Source organism: Cydia splendana, chromosome 8 (genome assembly GCF_910591565.1).
Source record: "Cydia splendana chromosome 8, ilCydSple1.2, whole genome shotgun sequence".
Classification (NCBI taxonomy): Eukaryota; Metazoa; Arthropoda; class Insecta; order Lepidoptera; family Tortricidae; genus Cydia; species Cydia splendana.
Genome location: NC_085967.1, coordinates 17,049,712 through 17,075,143, shown reverse-complemented (window position 1 = coordinate 17,075,143; position 25,432 = coordinate 17,049,712). Strand labels below are relative to the sequence as shown.

Sequence of the window (25,432 nt, the reverse complement as noted above, 5' to 3'; positions counted from 1 at the left end):
TGTATTTGTACTGACCATAGCGGAGATCTCGTTCATGCTCTGGAGGAACTCAACAATCTTGGACTTGTGTGCGGGCTCGACGCGGGAGAAGAGGCGGGCACGGGCGCAGGCGGCGCGCTGCTCGGACACGGGCAGGTCGTCGAACTCGCGGCCCGAGTACGACTTGCCGGTCGTGTCCTCGTCCTCGGTGAACACGCCGATACGTCTGCAATGTCAGCCATACATTATAACATACCCAAGTTTGCCTAAGAAAACAAAGAAACGAATGATAAACAATATCGACCTGCAGATGGCCTCAGCGGTAGCCTTGTTGTCGCCGGTGATGACGATTACGCGGATACCGGCGGCGCGGCAGCGGACGATGGAGTCGAACACCTCCTTACGGGGAGGGTCCAACATGCCCACGACGCCGACGAAGGTGAGGTTGACTTCATAGGTGTAGAACTTGGTGGAGTCGCCGAGGTCCATCTCGTCGGGCTTCATCGGGTTGTCCGAGGTGGCGAGGGCCAGGCAGCGGAGGGTGTCGCGGCCGGTACCGTACTGGCGGGTGAGGTCCAGGATGCGGTTCTTCAGGGTGGAGTTGAGAGGCACCTTAGCGGTTCCGACGCGAGCGTGCGTGCAGCGCTCCAGCACGCCCTCAGGCGCGCCCTTAACGAAGAGCTTGGGGCCGGTTCCGAGACGAGAGGGCTTCAGGGGGGTGCAGTAGGAGGACATAGACTTTCTGTCACGGGAGAACTCAAGAGTGAACTCCTTCTTCCATTTGGTCTCGATCTCCTGGCGGACGACGATGGCAGACGAGCGGCGGTCGAGGCCGGTCTTGGGCACGTTGAAGGGGTTCATTTTCTCGGCGAGCACGATCAGGGCGGTCTCGGTGGCCTCACCGACCTTCTCGAAGGCCTGCTTGAACTCGTTGAAGTCGATGGCGGAGTCGTTGCACATGACGCAGATGGTGCCCATCTCGTGAAGAGTGTCAAACTCGGAAGCCTTGACCTTCTGGCCCTTCAGGTAAACGTCGCCAATGGGTTCGTAGGTGGAGCCGGTGATTTCGAATTCCAGGAAGCTGCTGTCGCCACCCTCGATCTTCTCGAAGATGAACATGCGGGAGACGGACATCTGGTTGGTGGTCAGAGTACCGGTCTTGTCAGAGCAGATAACGGAGGTGCAACCCAGGGTCTCGACGGAGGGTAGAGACCTGACGATGGCGTTTTTCTTGGCCATACGCCTGGTGCCCAGAGCGAGACAGGTGGTGATGACGGCGGGCAGACCCTCGGGGATGGCGGCGACGGCAAGAGCGACGGCGATCTTGAAGTAGTAGACGGCGCCCTTGATCCAGCTGCCTCCGTGGGCGGGGTCGTTGAAGTGTCCGATGTTGATGGCCCAGACGGCGACGCAGATGACGGAGATGACCTTGGACAGTTGTTCACCGAACTCGTCGAGTTTCTGTTGCAGGGGGGTCTTGATCTCCTCGGTCTCGGACATTTCAACTCTGATTTTACCGATAGCAGTGTTGAGACCGGTGCCGATGACGATACCGCGGGCCTTGCCGGCGGCGACGTTGGTGCCGGAGAATAGGATGTTCTTCTTGTCCTGGTTGACGGCGCGAGGGTCGGGAATGGCGTCAGTGTGCTTGATAACCGAGACGGATTCACCGGTCAGGATAGACTGGTCGATACGGATGGTGGTGGAGTAGATCTTGACCAGGCGGATGTCGGCGGGGATCTTGTCGCCGACGGAGACCTCTACGATGTCGCCGGGGACGATCTCCTTCGCTCGTATCTTCTGTACGCCTGATTTGTCGCCTCTGACTACTTTACCCATCTCGGGCTCGTATTCTTTTAAAGCTTCGATGGCGGATTCGGCATTTCTTTCCTGCCATACTCCTACTACAGCGTTCGCAATAAGAATAAGTAAAATAACGAATGGCTCCACGAAGGCTGAGAAAGCATCTTCGTGTTCTTCAAATAAAGCTAATACCTGGAAACAAAAAACGTCTTGTGAGTTCATTTATTACTCTATGCTCTTTAGGGTTATCAAATGTAGTTAAAAATACCAATACTCACGAAAGAAATAATAGCGGCTAACAACAAAATCTTGACTAAAAGATCATCGAACTGTTCCAGGACTAACTGCCATATACTTTTGCCTGAAATACAGAAATGGAACATTAATCACACAGAAGTAAATTACACCAAGATTTAAGGCTTTTTTTATTATAACATTTACCATCCGGTCCGCCTCTATTATAGGGTTTACTTTCACCCTGATCGATAGCCGGAATCTTATCCGTGCAGTTCTAATAAGGTCACTCCTGAATGTTACATCGTAGTATAGTTTTTCCCAATATTTCAAGTAACAAAAGAGAGTTTCGAGAGCCACTAGCGGCTTCCAATACGGCGATAGTCACAAAAGGGAACGAGGTCGAGATTCGAGATACCGCGAGAAAAAATACATCACCATTTCAGTGACATACATTTTTGTGGCATTTTTCAGCACTCGGCAACGGAAATTGCCGCATAAACAAATTCGTTGCTACAAACTAGACTACAGAGCTGATGAATACGTTCGATTCAGATAATTTTTACACGAAACATTAATCGACTGTACCATCAAACATAGCAATTTCATTTTAGTGTCGATAAAATGAATCAGATTCGTTCTTTATAATGCTAGAGTTTTATGAAGCCGCAAGATGTATTTTTACAAGCATAATATCGCAGTTCCCCGGGTGGTACGCTAATATTCATCTAGGCGAGGCGACTTCGCTACGTGCTTAATCACATTTCACGGTTCCGAGGTAAATAAAATTTGACGCCGCCGCCCTTGACACAGTTAGGTACGCTCGAACTCTTCGAGTATGAATTTACAACTTAGCGCGACTCACTTAAGCCACAGTAAACAATATGAATGCGTAATAAGTCCTATTACTACTGATATACGTTCACGTGTCTGCTATTCACGCCGAAACGACTTCTAAGCGAGTTAAAGGATAAAGATGTGTTTGTACTCGTCCGGTGCTTACCTTCCTCTGTGGGCAGTTCTGAAAAGAGGGAAAAAACATAATTAGAGCTTTGAATAAAACATCAAAGGAGTAAATTTAACAGACGATAAACCAGTCAGAGCAGGCATGCGATCTATCTCGGTAGTTACGATCGCACATAAATACATTCCGGTATGGCGTATGTATAGTTCGGCGGCACGGCCGGCGGCAAAGCGCTCTATCGATGGCTGATGGACATGGCATAGTATATGTGTTGCGTCAATACTTCCACGCCGGGCTGATAACGTTCTCCTTGCCGCCTATCAGCTAACCCAAACAGGTTGCTAATGCGAAACTAAACTACGCAGGTACCGCTGATTCGCTGAATAAATAAAACGCACGTGCCTATACTGAGGCCGCGGCGACTGACACTTGGCTAAATATATTAAGAAACGGCATTCCTTTGCAGGTTGAGACTTAGCACGTTCAGTTGTGTGCTTAGATGAGATTAACTTTATTATCGAGTGTAAGGTGAGGCCGGTGACCTGAGCGTTGACCTCGTTACGTAGCGTCTAACCTAACGTCATCACAATGTTTCAAATCTAATTTAGTTCACAGCCGTAATGAATTTAACATGCATTCGTGACGAGTGACCCATAAATTTAGCTCATAATGTTATCACGTATTATTTATTTGGGTACAGTTCGTATCTCATTATCACTGCAAGGTCTCGTGTTATTTATTCTGCGACACATGTGTGTTAATCAGGGTAGATTTTATCGCGCCACTATCGGGCAATGTGCTCTAAGTCAATCGCGCGTCTCTATTTGCGTACGTTCGGCCGAGCCGCACCGGCGAGCTCCTTGTACACTAATGTAAGCAATTAGTCAACTCATCGATAATGCACAGTAGCGGACTTGGCGACACTTAATCCTACGAGAGACTTATCCTCTTAATACCGCTATAATAGCGATTCTGACTATTCTACTATGCTAAAGTCAGAAAAGTAGAACCAGTAGGGTTCTTGGTTAGAATTGCAATCTTATCGTACTTATAGGCAACTTGTAGCTTTATAATTTAGAAATTCCAAGTGTCTTGCAAGATTGAAATGGTTCCATTCTCCCCATCTAGAAATTCGGGAACGATGATAGTTTCGCAGCCTATAACTGCAGAGACAACGGCGTCGTTACGCTTCCTAAAGGCCGTCGGACGTGTTTCGGTTGCTGATCTGTCCTAACAATGCAAATTTAACTATCCACTATAAATGGAACTCATAATCTAGCCGCGTGCGTAGTTATCGCTATCGTATATATAGGAAGTACTAAGTGAAGGTTGTTGACTTTATTTTTTGTCTAAGTTTGTTCTTCTCGGATTTAATGGTCATTACTTCATTAGTATAAAGTTCCGCGGTAGATTCTCGTAGCATGATAAAGTTGAGGCAGGTAAGCGCACTGAATAAAAAATACTCTGTTAGCTTTATTTATTCTGCTATTGCTTGGGTTAAGAGTTTTAATAATGTTCTTCAGGTTCTGGTTCGCTATAAATGCTGAAGATCGCCTGGTATTTCAACGTTAACCACGTTACGCGAGTTGAATATCTTCTAGCCCTTACTTAACGTCTTGGACGTCTTAGACTTGGAACCGTGGAGACTTATCCTGGAATTCGCGCGGTAAAAAGTTTTACATGAATAAAACGACAATGTCTAAATGTGTGAAACAGCAAGTTTGCCATTTCAGGATTTGTTCTAAAGTACATAATAATCGATGTACGTAGTACACTAAATATTGAATATGCTTAATCTAATAAATATGTGGTCACATGGTTAATGTTGAACAAAAAAACAACGCTTGCGGTGTTTTCTTCCTGATGCGGAGTAAAGTTAAGATTCGATTTGCATGAATGTGCGTCATGGCAGCAAGTCCAGTTAGCGACATGCCACAGGTGGCGTGTGCCGAGCTGCCGACCTTCGTTCAATTGACGCGCTTGTAGAAGAGCAACAGGCCGCTGCAGCGCGTCAATCTAGCGGATACACCCGTGATTGGATTGCTTTAATCATATTACGTTGGCGGGACGTGCTTTTTCCTGATCTTATGGCGGTATACGCGCGTCGATCATATACACGAAGTGCTCAGTGAAACCGCCTTGATAATGATAAGAAATAGAGTTGTAAGACGAGCGAATGTTGAAAGGGTCAATGTCTCGGTTCTATGGGTCTCCTCTCCTATGACCTAAGTCGTTTGTTTATTAGAACAAAACAAGCTTTGAACTCGGTCATAATAAATTCAAGATCAACGTACGCAAATGAGTCACGCATGTAGGAAAGATACTGAAATCATGAACTGATTACACAAAACAATGCAAAATACGAAACAACGGAGCTCTAGGCTACTAGACTGACGTTGTGGGCGAAGACAAAACAATTCAACCTTGTTGCTGGTTGCTGCTCTACATACTAGAGATCTTCGGTAAACATAATAATGGTTTCAGTCTGAAACCTAATTATAACGTAGTTACGTTATAATTAGATTTCAGACTTACCTGAAGTAGGTATTTGAAAGGTAGAACTTTCACACACCCGTGCTCGTTTTTAACTTTAACATAATACAAGTTTCGCGAGCAGCACGAAAATGTGAAAGTACACAAGAAAGTAACTGAAGTCTAAAAATAAATGACAAAACGTTAACGTCGGCGGCAACCTCGAGCAAAAACGCCAGCCACGTGAAATGGGTTTCTAAGAATATAATGAGGTGGATAAAACACGATACACTCAATAAAGAACATCAAATATTCGTATTGTAAAATAAATAGAATATCGCATAGTGCTCGCGCGTCAGTTGGTCGGCGCGTAGACGCCACGCCAACGTATCTCGTCTAAAATAAACCCACAGCCCGCTTTATAATATTTCAGCCTAGGAACTCTGAAGCGCCGATTCACAATAATATCTTCTGCACGATTTATCATGCAAATTCCTCAAGCAGTTGGTTTTCTCATTATAATTACGCTAATAAATTTTAGTGACGTAGTCGAAACTAATTTAAAAGCAACAAAACTGACAATAAAAGACACTCGTCAGAACTTTTATGGATTGTTTAGTTAGAGGTAAGAGGAAGCAAAACCTGTTGAATCCCAAGCAATTTATCGTGAGCACGTAAGGTTGTGGTGAGCTAACAAAACAGATTTATCTCTGCTGAAAACCCATACATATGTATATATGCATGCACTCAACCGAGGCCGGGCCAGTATTATCTAAACACGGTTTAGGATGACGTTAGAGGATGTTTTATTCGAGATTACAGCTACATATAAGGTTTGTTTAAATTCTTTACTGGTCATATAAAGGCACATATACTGTTAGACCGTTCCCCACTTTTATTAAAGCGAATCCTAATACGATCGAAACAATGAAAGTCGTGACCTAAACCGGTGCACGATAACTATGTGTGTTAATTCTGTTGTGTGTACAAGTTTATTTGTTCAGGTTTTAAAGTTTTAGACAAGATAAAATACATTGTTGCGACAGTATAAATTAAAGATCAAATAAAGATTAAGGCATTCAATGATGAACAGCGGTGAATTAGGTTGGTTGTTGGCTGCAGTCACTTTGGAACGACCTCGAAAAAGTCAGCTAAGTAAAGCCTTACATGAAAATATTAAGGACACCTCGCCGCAGGTGGGACACTCCGCTTTAAAATGACACAAAACTTCTACTATACTTTGGTATAATATTAAAAGCCTGCAACAAAGCTTCAGTTTTTAACCCTGTAAACTTTGCTTGCAAACATAATAAAAAGATTCGGAATACGGAATTAAGTACGTTAGAATGGCGAACAGTACCTATAGTCTGTATCTTTAGGTATTTAAATAAAAGTAAACAAAATATACCCTCAAATGGCTCCTTAAGCCAGTTGAGGGTAGATGAAAACATTACATGATCAAATAAAGTAAGTTAAAGTCAGTGTCGTTCAGTGACAGATCCAGGCGTTTTTGTATTTGGTTGGTTAATAAGTAAATTTTATAACAACCCGAAAATTTACAAATTGTTTGTTTACATTTATTTAAATACCTAAAGATACAGAGTATAGTAGCATTACCTACTGGTAGGTGTATTTATACAATTAATAGTACATTATTGTCGAGGCTCGGAAGTAGCTACTTGCAGGCTGAGGATTCGTTTTAAACGGACGACCTTGGGAGTCCGTTTAATTGAATCCGAAGCCAGCAAGTAGCCTTCCAGCCGAGTCATATATAGTGCTTTTCTCAAAAATGGTGCAAGAAATATAAATATAATAGGAATATTTTACAAAAACAACGTTCTTACGTATATATTTTCACAGAAAAAAGTAGAAACAATTGAAAAAATTAGCTTTGCCGCCTTTTTATTTTTTTAATAAAAAAATAGAAGTGTATTTTTCTGCCGAAAATACGTCAATCTATTTGAGACAGCTAAATAGTCGCGGTACTAATCATCTGTTTGGCTGTTTAATGGGCCTGTGCCTTCATTTGATATGGCCATTTCAACTTTAAAAAAAACCCTCTATAAAAATAAAGAATTAAAAAAAAAAAAAAAATTTTTTTAAAAGTTTGGAACTCGACAAATAATGGAATTTGTATGCAACATTGCAGTCCCAAAATCGAGACTGCAATGTTTTTAACTTTTTAATTTTTGACTGACCATAAACTACGCGCTTCGCGACCGATTTTTTAAACGGCAAAGTCGACTTTGCCGTCCATTTTTGAGAAAATTACTTTATATACCACATTTTTTTTTGTTTTTATACTTACATCATTTTAAAGGTTATTTCTATGATAGATTTGATTGAAAATATTCTATATCTATGTTGAAAATTAGAGTGTTACTGGAAGTGTATAATCTGTATAATGACTAGAGAAAGGATGCAATAAGAAATCGTCTTTATTATCATGTCATACTCTCATACTTTTTGCCTGAGAACATCACAAGTAAGTACTTATAGGTGCAAATGTTGCAGTTTTAATGATTCGTTCACGGCTCATTTGACTCAATAACAAAGTACCTAGGTACTTATAACATGAAACTCGACCAAAGCAGGTTGCACCTACACAACCGTAATCTGCTTGCCAGCATGAAATTCGCCTTTAAGATCTATTCTCGTTCAACATTTTCCGTATTGTGACGGAACCTCAGGCGGATTGACGTGTAGTTTATGCCGCATGGTTAGAAGAAAAATAATCTTTGGTTGTACGATGGCAGATGCGGGTAAATAAACATGATTTGAGAAATACTTGAACTGAACTGACTAACATCACGGTCTCTATTTGCTCGTCATGTACATCTAATCGCAAAAGTACATAGCTACTTTATAAATGAATTCATTCACAACGTGTCCATGCAATTTTGCAGCTCCCTGTACGTTCGTTTGTTAGGTTTCGGGTTGCTCGGGGGCTCGGAACTGAAAGCCCTATGTAACAAGCATAAACGAAAATTGTGTCTTCAATCTTTAGAATTTTTACTTGTCTATAAAAAAGTTTCATATTTTTCGATTGTGTGTATGTTTTTGTCGGATTATACCTGCCTAATCCCCGGCCCTTGCCTTGCTTGACGTAAAATTCGTTTTAGTAGCAGAAGTGCCGTAGGTCGCAATATATATTTATTATAAACCATGAATATTATACAATAGCTATTTATTTTTACTAGTTAGTGAAGTTAAAAAATCAGTATGCTTTATAAGCGCAATATGTGTCAATAACTGCCCCTCTTTATTAATAGGTTAGCCCCTAGGGAGGGTTACGCCCGAGGGCGCTTCGTGGCTCGGTGCCCGTGCACGCACTGGCGACTTTGCTCATGCAGCCTATTTATAAATAAGCCTGCATCTCTATTGCTTCAAAGCTTCGAGTCTATCACATCAGCCTTGATAAAAATATTATCGATTAGCTATTAAGTACGCCATCGGGCAGTAACGGGGTAATTATCTACAGTAAGTGCTTTAACATAAATATCCACTTTTCTATATAGCTAGTATGGCGACGTGGGTACTTAAGTTGGGGCTCTTACTGTACAAGTGTACACGGAGGTTACAAGTGTATTAACCAGAGTGAATGATAAGGAGCAGTCACTACCTATAGGCACGGTCGCGTTTATGCTTCTTTGTATGTTAGTATTCGTCACTAACCCACCTTTATTATAGGCAGCAAGAGAAGCGGGTGAAACTGCGCGTCATAAATAATAGCCATTCATTTATAGTTTTACAAAAAGATATATGTTTGCTCTGACTTATGCAAAACGATACACCCATAGCATACCACGCTCAAACACATCATCCGTATCTCGGACGAACCAGTATAAGTGTAAAGTTAGCAACTACGCGTAAACAGAGACCAAAGTTACATTACTTAGAACAAGGCAAGCAATGTAATGCAAACTTAGGCAAGCGAGCCACAAACATAGGTCAGGACACAGGACAAGACGCCAGTTTCTATGCAAATATTTTCGGTGCCGCAATTAGCGGTATGGTTTGTGAGATCAACACGTGTGTAGCGGGCGATAGGTCAGTTTAAGGCGGTCTACACATTGGGATGTGGATCCGCACACCGCTCCGGTGTATAAGCGAAATAGTGCTATGTACGAATATAGCGATGTCCCGCTCACACATCGGCTCGGCGGCATCGGTGTGATAACCGATTGCATCAGTTTGTTAGTCAATCCTCTAACTAAATTCGCAAGTTTATTTTGTTTGGACAATCAGCTGCAGAGAAAAGGTACCCCTCCTGCATAGAAGTTTGTATGCAAAGGTGCTAAGCGAATAGTATTGCTGACTGTACCTATTTTATTACAAAAGGATACAAAATTGAATGAAGTTGATGTCGATATGCTTAGCGAGGCGTAAATATGAATATTGTATGCACTAAGTTTACCTTCGTATTAGTATAAACTGGATCGTGATCGTGACTCAACAGGTGGAATAAAGACTCGCGAGAAATATGAATACTTGCATTCCTAAATTTACTTGAGAAACAAAACAGGGAAGTCTGATAACAATACTTGTTATGAACTGTATATGTACTGACTATTATGTATTTATGGTTAAATTACTATAAATATTAGGTATGCCTACTTAATAATAGTTCTTTAGTTAGCTGTATGCTTGCATGCACTCAAAAATTTGTACCTATGCCTACACTTGAGGGTAAAACATAGAGAGACCACTTTTCTTTCCCCAGTAAATAATTTAACACCTGTATCTATGTTTTCACAAATACAGAAATTTTAATTCTGATTTTATTATACCTTAGAAAGTCTAGGGCTTCAGACACAGAGTGTTTGTTAATATTTCCTATTAAATACAAAGATAAATAGGTATACATAAAGTTATAATTTAAAGTTGTCCATAATTTGGGAGGAGTACGTCGTAACAATTAGCATACCGAGGCAGAGACAATGGACTTCTTCAGTCCATGAACACGCCTATGACCTACACAAGGTTCCACTAGCAAAAACGCTTAGACGTGATCGGATAATGAATCTAATTGTTTTATTACACCAATCAATGTGATTAATAATCTAGTTCTAGCTCTTTTATGTAATGTTGGTAGAAACTCGAATCTTCTGAGTCAAAATTTGAAGGAACTTACTCGTTTTACGAGAGCGCTATCTTCCGAGTGTTTTTTAGGTTCGAGCCGAGTCCTTTATTGAGTCGTTTTAAGCACAACTCAAAAGGATTCGAGCCCCCTAATAAAGACTGTGTCAACATTTTTGTAGGTTTTATCCAAATACTAATATAGTTCGTTTTTTAGCATTAGAAAGAACTTGCAAGAATGTAAGCGATCTTGACATGTCTTATTGAAAAACGCTTTTTAAAATCAATAACTATTACTTATGAAAGCAGAAGAATATAAATGATTGTATTAGATTGATAATTGTTACATATTTGCCGTAACTTATTTTTAAAATGTGTTTTTCAATTAAAAGACACGTCAAGATTGTTTACCTTATTTCTAATGCTAAAAAAAACTAACTATAGTAGCAGTAAAGATAATAATCGTTATTGTATGATGTGCCTAACCCAGTGGTGGGCAAACTTTCTTCATGGGGGGCCAGAAAGTTTAGGAAATTTAAAGTGGAGGGCCAAAATTGTAGCCAAAATTTATTTTGAATTGTGATAATCGTGGGCCAATGCCATTTCAATTTCAATTTATTAACGCAAAATGCAATTTTACAGGACTAGCCTAAGTCATTACATTTCTTATACCTAAGTTCAATTATAAATAATACTAATAATAAAAAAATAAAACAAAACGATTACATACAGATCATGTCATACAATAGATCGAATTTAAACATTTAAATCATTTGGTTAGTAACTCGCATATTTTCAAACAATCTTTCTCAATAACCGTCCAGCCGTCCGCAAACAAATCGCAGGAGTGTTGCACAGCACCGAGCTTATTGAGCGTGTTCAGCGCTCGGCAAACGGGCGAGTTGCGCCGCGAGACCGTGCGGGCAGGCGGGACCGCGAAGAGACGCAGCCGGTCAGCACGAAACCGGGTACGCTCGTCCGGGACAAATAGTCGACACGCCTCGCCAACTAACTCGGGGCAGTCCAGGCAACCACGCAGGATACGAAGCACGGTTATCAGCTGGTCGAACAGTCTGCGCGTCACTAGTGCGTTGTATCCTAGCGTGCCCTGCAGGTAGGCTGTCGGATACATAAAAGGATAGTACCCGTACAGTTTCCTGAAGAGAGTACGCAGAAAACGTTTCTGAACCTTCTCCAGCATTAGCATGTAGGTTGTCTCGTAAGGACTCCACACGCACGAGCTTGCTTCCAGTTTGGATCGTCGCCATATAGCCCATATTCTAATTATTTCATACGACCGGCGGCGGGCCGGATAAAATCCATTCGCGGGCCGTACTTTGCCCACCACTGGCCTATCCCATGAATTTTACATAAAGACAATGCATTTTGAATTCTCTGAAAAGGACTCAAGTCTCTACGAAACACTCGAGTCTCTAACAAGTTGAAAATAATTCATGTTCCTACTTAATTAGGTATATGAGTCTTAAAAGCAGAGGACTCAAAGGACTCGAGTCTTTACCAACACTAGTTCTAGCTGTTTTATGGCTGGATTGGCTGGTTTCAACGGTACATCTCTATCAAGGAAATCAAGAATGTATTTGGTTCAGTAAGTATCACTTTGTGTGTATAGTAAATCGTGTAAGCCGGTTACTAGGTTAAGAAGACAAAAGACGACTCAATTTAAGTTGCGTATTTTCACTTCGAGAAGGGTAGACCGGTAGAATGACCGTGTGATTTAAATAAAGTTTAACCCCCTTATTCATTAAATTTTACTGGCCTAATTTAGTTAAATTATGTTTTATACCTTTCTTACAAATACATAAGTCAAAATGACAGATACAGACAAACGATTCATAGCTAATGCAGGTAATATAATATAAATAGAAAGAAATAAACTGCCATTAAAATAAATGATCAGGGTTCTTAATATTAGACGGAAACTGAAAGCACTGAAAAACTGTCAATTAATGTTATGGGTTCTTTTAAAATCAAACATTTAAGCTAATTGCTTAACATTAATCTTCAATACTAATATAAAATACATAGTTACCTAAATTGTTAGAAATAAATAGTCATAATTATGTTATAAAATAAAATACTTTTGGAAAAACTACTCCATGTTTTTTCAGAAACTATTAGGAGGCTTATTCTAATTGTAATAACTGGTTATGAATTTGATCTCTTCAACCAGAATTCAAAATAAGGAATTAATAATAAATTTAATAATCCTTCGTTTTTCAGTACAGGTCACAAATAATATACTATCTATGAATGAATGGAATCCACTGCAAAGCGTGCATATTTATTAAATTATTGTCTTAGACTCCATTTTAGGAGAAATCCAAACAAATGACAGTAGAAGGGTATTTCTACCTGCTAATTTCGCTATAACATGTGAACCAATGCCTATATGTGCAACAGAATGTATATCTTTTTGATATTTTAAAGCTATCAATAACATTGATCTGTTATCTATTACATCAGTACTAATAGAGAGTACAGACATTAAATTATTGATTGCAATGGTGTCAATAAAGACAATTACAGGTGTGGTTTAATTACTTAAAGTAATTTTGTAGCGTCCAAGGTCATCCGTAGAATGATATTTATTTTTAAAATGGTTGTCAACGGTGGTTGATTCACATCCAGGTTAGTAGTTGGCAGGGAGTCAAGTAACCCTGACTGATTGATGGATACAGTAGTATGATGCCAAATGGACACATATTTTCTGCAAATGATTGAGCTGCATGTGCTTCAGGATAATTTTCTGACTCTTTTTATACTCAGTATCTTTAGGTATTTAAATAAACGTACTATCAGAAGGGGCTGAGAAAATGTTTACATATTATAAAAAATATCGCGCACTAAGGTCTGAAAGTTAGTTACACACGTGAACTCTCCTATGAGGCTGGCATCGTCACCACGAGTGTACGAAAGCCTCTATAAAAATTAAGAATTCAAAAAAATAAATAAACGTAAACAAATAATTTCAAAATTTTCGGGTAGTTATAACATTTATTGGTTAACCAACCAAATACAAAACGAGGATCTGTCACTGAACAACCTGACTTTAACCTACATTATTTAATCATGTAATGTTTTCATCTACCCTCAAAACAGGCTTAAGGAGCCATTTGAGGGTAGATTTTGTTTACTTTTATTTAAATACCTAAAGATACAGACTATAGATAATGTGTGTTTTGGACTTGTCACTTTTCTGTTTAGTTAAAATTATTAATTGAAGGATATAATGTAAATAAATTTGGATGGTAACCGCAGTTAGTAGTAATATAGGCATTTTCATTTTAACTTGTACTTTAAAGCACAACTTAAGTTGTGTTTCAGTAACGTCTAACCGTCCCATTTCTGAAAAATGTATGGGATTTGACATTGACCGTCAGTTTTATGACGATTGCTAACCGGCCATTAATGGTACACAGTTAAGTGAAAACGCCCATACACAGTAATAGCATTAGGTTTATTACTTTTGTTTTGTTTTTCCTAACGTAGCCCAAAAATATAATAAATATTGCATCTATGAACTATTATACCATATTTGTGAGTTATAAGTTTTAGGTAATTGTCATAATGAATTATATTGTAATATTATAATGACACATTTTATAGGTAGGTATTGTATTAGGTATCTAATAAAATGTTTATATTTATTGCCTCTTAGTTCAATGTTAAGTCAATAATGTCAATTAATATTGTCTATCAACAACCTGACAATGACAACTGAATTGTATTTCGTTATAACGCTTTGGTATTAGAATTTATGAGATACAAGTGACAATGATTTGTTCATATGTCTATTAAAAGATGTGTTGCGATTTCTGTCTTTTATAGTGGTATTCCGTCAGTCCAGAATATTGTTCCGATGTGCATTGCATCTCACTCTCTCATCAGCAGCAGCAAAATGTGAGACAAAATACACATTGGACAGGTGTAATACCACCCTTAATAGATAGTTGTAATATAGATCCACATGATAAGATATTATTGTTGTCATGAATGATCAACATCCTAACTCTGACTGGTTGGTCTAGAACAGCATGACCTAAACAAAAACAAGGTAGGCATCACTTACCATTTGGGCCATATTTCTCTTGGTTCCTTTTGATTTGATCTGGGGTAAGGCCTTTATCTTGGTCTGTTCCAAAATATGATAAGACTTCTTCCACGGATTTCGAATGAGCGTCCTCCATGGTGAAAGTCTATGTTGCCGTCAGTTCTGTAAAGATAAATAATTAAGGTTAGAATTGACCAGTCATCATCATCACTGCAACACTAGTGAGGTTATGTTATTTTAACATGGGATTTCCATTTAAATTTTACTGATGCTTTACCGCAGAATATTCAACGTAATAGCTCTATCTTTCATGTTTTTGTACATTATTTACTGTGAAAAAAATTGAATATGCAAGTCAAGGGTAAGTTAAATAAATGCGACACAATAAATTCATAAGACGTTGTCATCACTTGGCATTTTTAACATAATTATTATTCACACGATAGCCGTGAATACCATGGGTAAATAGGGCAAGAAACCGAAATTGTAAGTAGCAATTTCCTGCATCGCATGCACCGTTTTACTGTCTTGTTCCACTCACCAAGAACTTTTCTTATTCATGAGAAATGACTGTCATTAACAATGTTACACTTAAAACAGGACAACGCTGGACTATAGTTTTATTAAGTAGAATCTATTGTATTTTGTACTAAACTAATACTTTTCTCGTAAATATCATAAACTACTAGAACACGTATCCAATGTAGCCGTCATTTTTTCTTAAACTGACGTCTAACGTGACGTTGTAAAAGTGAGAAGGTGTAGCGCCACCTATCACTTATGTCATGAACTAATAAACCAAATTAAAACCCTTTTATTTACTACAGCTTTTTATGACATAAGCAAAACCTGAAATGAGTACGAAAATATTTTTAATACTAAAATAATTCATTTTATAAACATAACAAAGTTTTATTATAAGCGGAACGATTTAGAGCTACGGATAAATGTGGAGCGATGTTATAGGCCAGTTCTGTACCACGTGACGGAAGGCTATTTTCGTTCAATAGGCGCCTACAAAATGCGGTATTTTTAAAATGCAGAAACGTGAACATAATTTCTTTGCGTTATGTAACACACTTATCACTGGTAATAAATTCACAAACTGTGTTATTTACTTAGAAAACACTCAATTGACACTTTTTGATTATTTTATTCACAGGAATGCGTTGTAAGAGTTGTTATTTTCGACTTACTGATATATTTTTCGACAGCGTCGGGAAGGAAAGAAGAAATAAGAGTGGCGCGGGAGGTGTTTTCCCGCCGCGCCCCGAGTAGTGACTCCCGGGCGGGAGCGACGATTTTAGCGCGGCGCGGGCGCGGCGGAGGGACATGTCGGAGATTTCTTTAATTATTTTGGCAACAGTACTCGATGGCAGAGTCGACTCGCTTTCCAGGGTTGCTTGTCGCGCTCGCGCGGCGTCGCGACCGTGCTGTCCTGTGATGATCTTTTTATAGCGGGCGCTACCCGGGTCGAGCTCCCCGGTCCTTGCTTTACCAATATGCGGTTTGTCTTTACGACTATTATAAAGCTTTTCAGTTTACACCACTATTCTCCAAGCGATAAAGTAGCTTTATAGTTGACATTAATTAAAATTCTCTTGTGGAGAACATGTTTACGTTTAATAGCTTCAAATCTTGCTTAAGGCAGATGACGATGATATTGATATTACGCATCCTTAGGCTAAGTGAAATAATTTAAGTTTCACCACACAGACTATTAGCCTCCCTTTATTCTTCATAAAGTGATGGATGAGAAAGTTGCATTTTATCCACAAGAGTGGCAAAAAATTATTAAAATATATAACTTTTAAGTGATGATTTTGAATTATAAATGTTTAATAGCATTCATTTGAATTCGATTTGTAATTTTTTACGTTCACATTTTCCTCGAGTTGGTAACATGGTAAAAAATGTTCTGTTTCACTCGGTAGCAAAGTTTATTTACCCTAGTGCCTTGAAAGAAACCCTCGCAAGGGTCAAGATTCCAGTTTTCGAACCTCTCGCTTCTGTTGTTATCTTTATTGCTCGGGGCACAGAATAAATAATAGTATTAGGTACAGAAGACTCACTCTCTAACAAAACGCGTCTGTTACGATCAGCACAGATATGGCCGCTAGGTGGCGACAGCGCCACGCGCGGCTTATGGCATTCCCCAAAAATTGGTGTGGAACGGATGTACTTTTAGCTACCTGTAGCAAAGCGACGAAATCGCGGAGTGAGCCACGCTGCTCGTGGTATAAATATTAGCACGAGGAGTTAAACAACATTTTTGCTCCCTTGTAAAACAAATTAAAATTTTACCGCACCTGCTCATAAAGGCTCTCTTAGAAGTCACAAACCATTGTTCAATGTAGTAGTTTATACACAACAGTACACTCTTAAGTATACTAATGCAATTTTTGAGTTGCTACATCACGTGAGCTGGTGGAATGGATTTTCAAGCGAAATGATTTGGATAAAATCTCATAAGGAGTATTTTCCTCACGGTTTAGATAAAATAAATTGTGTTCCACACGATAGCAAAGTTTGTTTGCCTCGCATGCCTTTGAGGCCCTCGCACGAATAAGAATTGCCTTGATATGAGTTATAAAACATACTTAATTACTATAATTAGGTTATACTTGTTGCAATTGGGCCGCAACAGACGGTTCGGCATTGGATGTTTACAGTTGGCACTGCTTGGCAGAGACAAACGGTCAGACGACATTGATGTATGACTCGAAATATTTTTCAGGCGATATCTACGAAGATGTACAGCTGTCAAAGTATACGTGGTATTTGAGGGCACATATAATTACGAGGTATTGTTCATTCGTATTATACAACTGTAGATAATTAATTAACACAATTTTTTAGTATCTACCTGTATAGAGGTAGGTACTAAAAATTTGTGTGCGATCGAAGTTTCGGTTTCTGCATATAAATCGCGTTTCGACCGAAGGTTCGGTTTCGGTCAGGAAACTGCCGAACCTTTCAGCCGCGCCGAAACAGGTACCAAAAAGTTAAAACTTTCGACAACTTTTTTAGTAAGGTACAGTCTTTTTATTATCCGTTCATTTAATACCTAATTAGGCTTAATATTATCCAAATTAGGTAATGTTTCAAGTGCATAGAAAAACATAGGTTGAAGCATAAAATTTGCGGCATAGAAAGTACCTAACATATGATGAAACGTATGATATTTGCATTTTTATCGACAATGACGTTAATGACCACCAGAGTATGACTAGTATGAGGGATTCTGTAAAATCTTTAAGTAAATGCAGATTTTCTTATTTCTAAAAACATCCATAAAAAGTAAAAACCAACCAAGTATGGGCTGTATCTTGTTAATATAATATATTCACCTAAGCACCCTCTTTAGTGTGAAATTGGAAGTTTTTTGTGTTTTCTCTTTCTTTGTTGTGCTTTGGTCTCTTAAAATACAACACTGGAAAACATTTTTTTTAACAATGGGCTATTGTAATTGAAAATTAATGCAGCATGTCATAGATGACTTACGTATTAACTAAAAATCAATATCAATTTAGGTAAACGATTACTCAGCAGGTTATGGGCCAAGAACAGTTTGATACACGTACACGCCCAATACATATACTCGTTAGGTGAACTGTACGGTTACCATCAGTTTGTCACTGACATAAACGCCGTCTAGAACGTAATTTACTTTCTATACATCCCGTTTGCACTAATATGCGAGTGCGAGCGAGATGTATAGAAAGTAAATTACGTTCTCGACGGCGTTTATGTCAGTGACAAACTGATGGTAACCGTACTGGAATAAAATGTATGTCTTAGTGTTAGGTTACGTTAATATAGGTATGATAATTAATTGATAGCTAAGTATTAGATATATTTCTACTTACTTAAAAAGTTTAATTACGATTATGCGCGTTCTTTCACCCTCGTTACCGCGTGCATTTTATTTGTTTTTTTTAGCCTACTTTGGTGTCCCACTGCTGGGCCAAGGCCTCCCCTCGTTTTCTCTACTCGACCCTGTCATCGGCATTTTCCCACCATTCGGGGTAGAATGCGTCCAAGTCGTCCCGCCATCTCCTTTTCGGTCTACCTAAACCCCGGCCTGCACCGTCTATATTGTGTTCCGTGGGTCCCACTCAGTAACCATATCTACCAAAAGGTGGGCATTTTGTTATTATCATGATAAATCGTTGAAATAACATTGTTTACAAAACAATTTTCTTTTAATTCATACCCTACTCAGATGTATAAATGAATACCGAAAACACGAAAGTGTTTCCATTACGGTTCGGTACTGTATCTATAATGTAATCAATTAAATTAATGGAAAGTATCAATTGTCCGTAACTACTCAAATTTAAGTAATGTTTATCACTCAAATCGAAATATATAATAACCATTTATATATAAGACAAAAACCACGAATTGATTAAATTCTGTTTTCCATTGTGTTTAATGGTTGACGCCGTATTATGCTTAAATATGTATTTTTGTTTTTACTTTAACTCAGTATGCAACCAATAGGTACCGGATTAAATTAAGTACCCATACAAATAAACGCCAAAAAAAATCGATTATTACATTTAATTGAAATCAATTATTACATTTACAAGCTTTTATGACGAAAAACTTATAGTTGTTAATAGATAATGGAAATGAATCTATGTGCGTGGAGACCACGAGGACACCGAATGCGTCTGTCACGGTCAGCTAAGTTTGGAGCGGCCAAGGCCGTCTCGTTTCGGATTCCTCATGTCTCCGAGCTCCAGGAAGGCATCCGTTGACGTGCCGTCGACGTAACGCGATGAAAGAAAAGGGATATACCTAGTCGATATAGAGCTTTATGCTTGCGTACGATCGCATAATCCTGGCGTCCCGGTAGTAAAGGCACGTTTCCATTGCTGTTTTAGTAAACAATTGATATGTTTACGTTTCAGGTTTGTAAACCTGTGCAATCGTATCTATGTAGTAGCATCAGTGTGCTACTAACTGAAACTGAAACGTGGAACAGCCTAGGTAAAGCGTCCTAGCAAAAAGAGCAATGGCTTTTAAAACACAAAACCTAGAGGGTCATGATAAGCGTACGAATAGGTAGGTACCTACCTATAGGTAATTAATTAATATAATTTTCAATTATTGTAGATATTTATTGTTTATATTTTAGTTTCTGTCAGTAAATATTAAAACGAGATGTTTAAAAAATTACTTCACAGGTTTTCGACACACACTTTCGATTCGTTGTTATTTTAGTTTGTTTAGAATTACGTTTGTAACTTATACCTTTAAACGAGCAATTCTTGTTTATTTATTTATACCGGGTGTGGCCTGTAATACGAGCAAAAAATTAAACTGTAGGCTGTACTCCTCATACTAACCAACATTTGTTCAGCAACTTTAAAAAATAACTTATGGTTTGATTTTTAATACACTTTAAAGTTTATTCTAAGACGCAATGTATTGCGAATTTTGTTATGTTAAGGCGTGGCAAGCAACGTCAATCAGCAATCACAATGATATGGCGTGGCGATGGCGTCCATTGAAGATAATATTTATTTTGTATGAAAAATAGGGAGTCAAAATACTTCATAATTTTTTAAAGTTGTTGAACAAAAGTGTCACCGTTTGAGGAGTACAATCTATGTTTTAATTATTTGCTCATGTTACAGGCCACACCCGGTATATTTCGGGGATCTCGGAAACTGCTCTAACGATTTAGATGAAATGTGCTACATGGGGGTTTTCGGGGGCACATAATCGATCTAGCTAGGTGTTTTCTCTGGGAAAACGCGCATTTTTGAGTTTTTATATGTTTTCCGAGCAAAGCTCGGTCTCCCAGATATTATACATAAATAATAAATACCTATCATGTGTGTGTATAAGGTGTAATTTAGTCAGTATATTTTTTCGCGAACGCGATTGACAAAAATTCAAACGGTTCAGCAAATTCTTGTAAAAGCACTCCTTAATAAATTTACAAGCCAGCTGCCAGGGCGGCCACTGAAAAACTGTCAGCCTTGTCTTCATGACACTGAATAAATTCACCGAGTAGAAATAGAAAATTACAGGAAAACAGCTGAATGCCAATGCTACCAACGTTTATTTCGGCGGCTGAAATAAAATGTATTACGGAGACGACATTTTATAGTGTTTCGTGTTCAGAAACTTGGCTTCAATACACAACGATATAACGGTAATTTACGAGCGCCTTTATAAAATAAGATGCATTTTCTTATGGACTAAGTAGTGAGGAGTTAGGACTTTCTTTATTTAATTGACAGCATGACCAAGACAAACTCAGCCACAAACCTCAAAAGAGCTCAATCATCTCGGTCACCTGTTTACAAGTTAAACGTTACGACTGATGATTCTTACAGAAACATTTACTCGTAAAGTAGGAAGAAGTTGTCAAAATAAAAGCAGAATCTCAAATGGTCTATAATGGGTCAAACATATTTTAGAAAAAGGTCACTTCTGTGGGCAATACAATCAAAGTTAACGACTCTGGTACATAATAGATATCCCGTTTTTCTTATTTGAGTCTCAAGTATTGAAAAAATGTAACCCGCCTGTAAAGCCGACCACTGACTAACAGGCCGCCTACGATATCAGCCTGTCAGAACAAAAATTTGACAGCTCCGAACAACTGACAGGCGGATATCGTCCGGCGGACTGGTAATCAGTAGGCCCCTTAAAAGTGCCGCGTAAGAGTGGGCAGAATTGTAAATTTAACGTAGTGAAGTTAACTTCTATGAAATTTCTATCCGTGATTGGCCTCCGATTTTTATTAGATATTTTGTTAATATGTTTCATGTGCTGTTGGTTTTCCAATAAATAAATAATAATAAAAAATAGCTTTAGGTTCCCTTAAATTTGCGATGTCTACAGGAAAGACGCGAACGACTTTGGTAAAAAATGTGTATGACCCTAATACATTATTTATATGTCTTTCCCATCACGGAACAATGGTGTTCCGGACCTTTGGGAGGCGTGCGCGGAGCCGAAGCCAACACGTAGAGCCCTTTTGACACTTTAATGAAATGTAAGGGGTACACCGAGCGGATGCTGCCCTTACCCGTGTCATGGGACGCACGCAGGGGCAGCACCCGCCAGGGTGTAAGGGCTATTGAGAGTTGATGGAATCTAAAATGAACTAGGTTATTGGGTGAAAGCGATGGACTAAGTACTGAGCTATGGGGTAAAAAACCGGACGCCTGCCTAATAAAACGGTATGCAATTTTATTTCCGGCAGACGGTGACTCGCCCTCACAAGATGGGCCCCCACAAAAAGCGACATCTAGGATGGCTCAAGGGCAACACCGGTGTGAGCGGCTCAGGGGTGTCGAGAGGTGTGCGCCGCTTTCTACCCAGTGGCTGTTAACAGCCACTGTGCCAACTCGCGTCTTATGCATATTTCACTTCCACCCCTGGAGCTTATAGCTCTAACGACTCCACTCTGGCCGGCCGGCTAAGGCAAGCCAGAGGCAGATAATCCTGTCCCACCCACCCTCCTCAAGGGTAACAGAACTCCCCAGGAGCACTCGGGTACGTGAGGTCGCTAATCCCCAACAGCTCGCCACAAGCTGCCCTGCGTTGACTGATTGCACTGATTATTATTAACATATTAAAAAATTATAATAATCGTCAATTTGTGATAGTGGGTGGAACCCATGAACGTAATGAAGAGTTTTAGTTTCAGCATGCAATTAACGAGGGAATAATGTGGTAAAGCGTATTTCCTGCGATTGAATCACGCGCTAGACTTGCGGCAGTAACTTTGGTTTATCGCCCATTAATCGCTTCGGTTTGATTTCGACTTGGACGACTTATTTCCGTGTTGACGCTGCCGCGTTAAATACTACAATGAACACATTTGTGTTGTTATATCCTTGCCCATGTTTATGTGCCTACACGTAGGGTTATGTACCTGCGACTTTCAATTTGATTCATTGTAGGTATAGTTATAAAAGGATTTTATTAGGGCATGCTTTAAATCACTACCCGGTTTATGACAAATTTAATCGTTGTCGAGCTTGTCTATTTTAATTTACGTTTGCATGCACCCGTAAAAGTTTTTCGTTTCTTTTGTTAATAGTGAGACAACGCCAAAACTTAAATGCGTTACTCAAGCTAAAATACATTTTTAACGTGACTAAATTAAATCTAAATATGGGAATCATTCAAGATATTAAACAAAGAGTGCTTTTTTCCTAATATGTGACGTTCCAAGGAAAAAGGTACCTTATGGCGGCCGGCGCTTACGTCGCATGGCGCCGCAATAATATTGGAGCGGTGTTAATAATAGCGTAAGCGCCAACCGCCATAAGGTACCTTTACCCGTGGGACGTCACATATTAAGTATTTTATATGTAGGTATAGGTAGGCAATTAGGCATAGTGACTTGACCGAAATGTGAGTTTTTAGTCGTTTTCGTATACCACATTTCTTTTTTCATTTTTAAATACTCTATTCTTACATTGTACCTAAGTGCTTCCTAATTCCTTTGGCGGATTTCTTAGTTGCGAGGATCGAATAAAGTATATATGTTACGTTACGTAGTTATTGCGGACCAACGGAAAGCGTGGACCGAGTTCGTAAATCAACGATCGGCGATCGGCGCGAGTTTTCCTAGCAGGTGCGGAGTACATAAATATAAAGCAAGCTTTTAAAATTCCGAGATAATGTAACGAGCATACGCAAGTCCCCGGCGAATGCCAGTGTTCGTAAGGCGATTCGTCATCTACAAATAAACGGCCGAAGGTAATAATCGAAATAGAATATCGTACTTGAGTGTGTCGTAACGGACCATCTGCGTTGGCAGGTCGGATGGGCTAAAAGGGATTTGGAACGCACGAGAAAGGTTAGTCTAGCTCAAAAATACATTAATTTTATAGATGTTCTATCCTGTTTTATTGCTAACAGGCTAGTTAGAATCGTGGAAGAAATATCTGTTCTCATCAAAGGTTTTTGTTTATTGTACGTGCAAATAGAGTACGCGCTTTGTTTATATGATAGTCGGTATGGAATCAACACATCAGTATTATAATACATATTAACTTACGCGATTTGATAATAAAAGTTTATTTTTACAGTTTTATTGTTTTATGCAAAAGCACCGCACAATTTTGTATTTGATTCAATTACAATTATTATAGAATCATTCTGTAACAAACAACTGTTTACTTATATAAGATCTATATTCAATATGTTTACCATAAATTGCGTCACTTCATAGCGAGAGCCTATATACAAAGGTTATTTTGGCTTGATCTCAATTTAATTTGGATAGTTTATTGGTACATTAGATAGCCATTAATGATTAAAGAACACCGTAAAACTGTATTGATACATATTTGTTTTAAAATATTATATCTAAGATAGTTTTGTACCTAAGTCTTTTGTTTTGAGTTAACGAATATCGTTAATCACCAAACCACCACGAGTTAATACTAGTTATACTAGTATTATAGCCATACTGTTATGATCTATTGGCAATATAATTCTTGGTGATTTATATAAAATTGTTTGATATTAACAATAATCGCATTCTTTTTAAACTCTGATGAGCCAGTATTACCAGTAGTCGGGACTTTATATGAGTAAAATGACGTAACAATAGTCTGGCCAGTCAAAGGTGGCAGGAGCCCAACAGTTGAAAACATTTACTCGTTCCTTTCTTTTGAGTACAAAAGTAAGAAAGAAATGAGTCGAATGCTCATAGAAAGTTTTACGCACACGATTGGTTGACTTGATCACATGGTTATGTTCAAAACAATAGTGCACAGTTAAATTCCTGGTAACACTGGCTAAATCACTTCCGTAACTTTTTCACTTCCGAAGAAGAAATCTCGCTAAAATACACGTTTCTGCATTTTATCCGCACCTAATCACATCCGGCACTAACAATCCATTTTATCCGTAAGCTAGGAGTCCGAATACGCTGGCAACACTGAACACAATCACAATCCACAGTCCTCGGTTGGTAGCACTGTCACATTTGAATCAACTTACCCTCACTATCACTTGGTCCCAATTACTTGGTTTTGTACATACATCCAATTATACAGAAAGAATACTTTCTTTTTTTTGTTAATGTAGGTACTATCGTGTAAGGTTAGCGCGCCCCATGAGGATAGCGTCAGGAGTGCGGCGCGCCGGGCGCGGGAACAGAGAGTCGCCCTCTTTTATAAGCTTTGTGGTGGGCAGCGGGCCGCTTGCCAGCTCAGACGCGCCGGCTACTCCCCTATGCGTCCCGCACGCGGCACAAACTCACCCTTCGACTTTATCCCAAGTGAGCACAGTTCAAAATGCAACTACACACAACTTTGCAGCCGCAAACCTAGTTTCTAATTCTCTGACAACGCTTGACGTTACCTTTAATTTACAAATTATTACAAGTAAAATGCACATCATTTACTGTCCAGTATTAAGCCCCTGTTCTTGAAGACAATTGCTGACAATAATAGATAATAGTCAATTACCAAAAATATAGTCGTCTGCAAAGTGTTTTACGGGAAGCTGTAGTTATTGAAATCAGGCAATCGGTATCGACTCTACTCTGCCCTCCTAAGCTAAAAAGCCGTATTTGCAGTCAATTTGTATGAAAACTGAATGCAAATACGGCTTTTTAGCTTAAGAGGGCAGTACTGTAATAATATTAGTAGGTACGTAATGCTTTTATTTACTGAAACATTTCAAAGTTTTTTTATAAGATTTCACTATTTGGCATCGAAGGTTATAAATAATCTTTAATAGAAAAAAACCGACTTCTTAAAACAGTTTGAAATGCCATACAAATTATTGGCTGGTCATACAATTTAGTAGGGCACTCAAATCGAAGTTGTTCTTAA

At 39.1% G+C, this 25,432-nt stretch overlaps 1 protein-coding gene across 5 annotated transcripts in view; it reads right to left on the bottom strand.

Annotated features, from left to right (window-relative positions):
- The window catches only part of LOC134792929 (calcium-transporting ATPase sarcoplasmic/endoplasmic reticulum type), a 32,936-nt gene extending 8,179 nt beyond the window's left edge, over positions 1–24,757 (bottom strand). For 3 of the 5 annotated variants that reach the window (XM_063764394.1, XM_063764395.1, XM_063764391.1), the window contains exons 1-6: positions 24,594–24,757; positions 14,622–14,765; positions 3,020–3,037; positions 2,061–2,143; positions 284–1,974; positions 16–205 (exon numbers count right to left, since the gene is read on the bottom strand). In XM_063764394.1, the coding sequence (XP_063620464.1) occupies positions 16–205; positions 284–1,974; positions 2,061–2,143; positions 3,020–3,037; positions 14,622–14,739 (2,100 nt within the window). In that variant the 5' untranslated portion in view covers positions 14,740–14,765; positions 24,594–24,757. Of the gene's footprint in view, positions 1–15; positions 206–283; positions 1,975–2,060; positions 2,144–3,019; positions 3,038–14,621; positions 14,766–15,144; positions 15,277–15,799; positions 15,948–24,593 lie in introns of those variants that run through there. The other 2 variants (XM_063764392.1, XM_063764393.1) reach the window with 2 other exon arrangements.
- Between the last annotated feature and the right edge of the window lie 675 nt (positions 24,758–25,432).